Genomic DNA, 1097 nt, shown 5'->3' with positions numbered 1-1097 from the left:
ATAATTTAATACTGAGGAAGTTTGAAGAACTAATTGATAATGTTAATGATCATGTCTGGACTCACTCAGCCTTCCTGCAGTTCCTCACAGCTGGGATCAGTCTCCATCGTCCCTCCTCTGATGTGTTGTAGTTCCACAGGTCCAACTCATCCAGAACCTCCTCTGACATCTGCAGCATGTAGGCCAGAGCTGAGCAGTGGATCACAGAGAGTTCCTTCCTTGATCTGTTCTCTGACTTCAGGAACTCTTGGATCTCCTGATGAACTGAGTGATCCTTCATCTCCGTCAGACAGTGGAAGATGTTGATGCTTCTGTCAGGAGAGATATCACCTCTGATCATCTTCTTCAGGTTGTTGATGGCTCTCTGGATGGTTTCTGGACCGTTCTCTGTCTGACCCAGCAGACCTCCTAAGAGTCTCTGGTTGGACTCCAGAGAGAGGCCATGAAGGAAGCGAACAAACAGGTCCAGGTGACCGTTTCTACTGTAGAGGGATTTCTCCATGGCTCTCCTCAGGAAGACATTGAGTGGTGGATCACTGCTGTCGAGCGGTGGATCACTGCTGTCGAGCGGTGGATCATTGCTCTTATTGATTCCAAAAAAAATTGAAATCTTTTCCCAAAAAGTCATTGGGTTTGAGTCTCTCTGTTTGAAGTCTCTCTGTTTGAAGTCTTCTCTCAGGAAGTTCTCCAGGACCTCTGTCTTCCTGTTGGTGCAACAGTGGAACATGTAGACTGCAGCCAGAAACTCCTGAACGCTCAGATGAACAAAGCTGTAGACTGTTTTCTGGAAGATCACACTCTCTCTTCTGAAGATCTCAGTACAAAGTCCTGAGTTCACCGAGGCCTCTGTGACATCAAGACCACACTGCTCCAGGTCTTCTTGGTAGAACATGATGTTTCCTTTCTCCAGCTGTTCAAACGCCAGCCTCCCCAGCTTCAGAAGAACTTCCCCGTCAGCCTCCGTCAGCTCCTGTGGACTCGTCTCACGTCCCTCATGGTACTTGTTCTTCTTCCTCTGTGTCTGAACCAGCAGGAAGTGTGAGAACAGGTCAGTCAGGGTCTGGGGCAGCTCTCCTCTCTGGTCTGTGGTCAACATG

The 1097-nt window shown here is 48.6% G+C and overlaps 2 protein-coding genes across 10 annotated transcripts in view; both read right to left on the bottom strand.

The window, feature by feature from the left end:
• The window catches only part of LOC111647379 (protein NLRC3-like), a 99936-nt gene extending 98840 nt beyond the window's left edge, over positions 1 to 1096 (bottom strand). For all 9 annotated transcript variants that reach the window (XM_087171352.1, XM_087171356.1, XM_087171364.1 and 6 more), the window contains exon 1: positions 66 to 1096. In XM_087171352.1, coding sequence (XP_087027478.1) covers positions 66 to 1096 — 1031 coding nt within the window. The remainder of the gene's footprint in view (positions 1 to 65) is intronic.
• The window catches only part of LOC147817211 (protein NLRC3-like), a gene marked incomplete at its 3' end in the record, with an annotated part of 15909 nt that overhangs the window by 12526 nt on the left and 2286 nt on the right, over positions 1 to 1097 (bottom strand). The gene's annotated exons all lie outside the window — the stretch shown is intronic.

This window comes from Seriola lalandi, unplaced genomic scaffold (assembly GCF_002814215.2).
Source record: "Seriola lalandi dorsalis isolate HSWRI2012SDOR001 ecotype SW California unplaced genomic scaffold, Sedor1 jcf7180002054987, whole genome shotgun sequence".
Lineage (NCBI taxonomy): Eukaryota > Metazoa > Chordata > Actinopteri > Carangiformes > Carangidae > Seriola > Seriola lalandi.
Note: the sequence above shows the minus strand (reverse complement) of the source record. Positions and strands in the feature narration are given on the sequence as shown.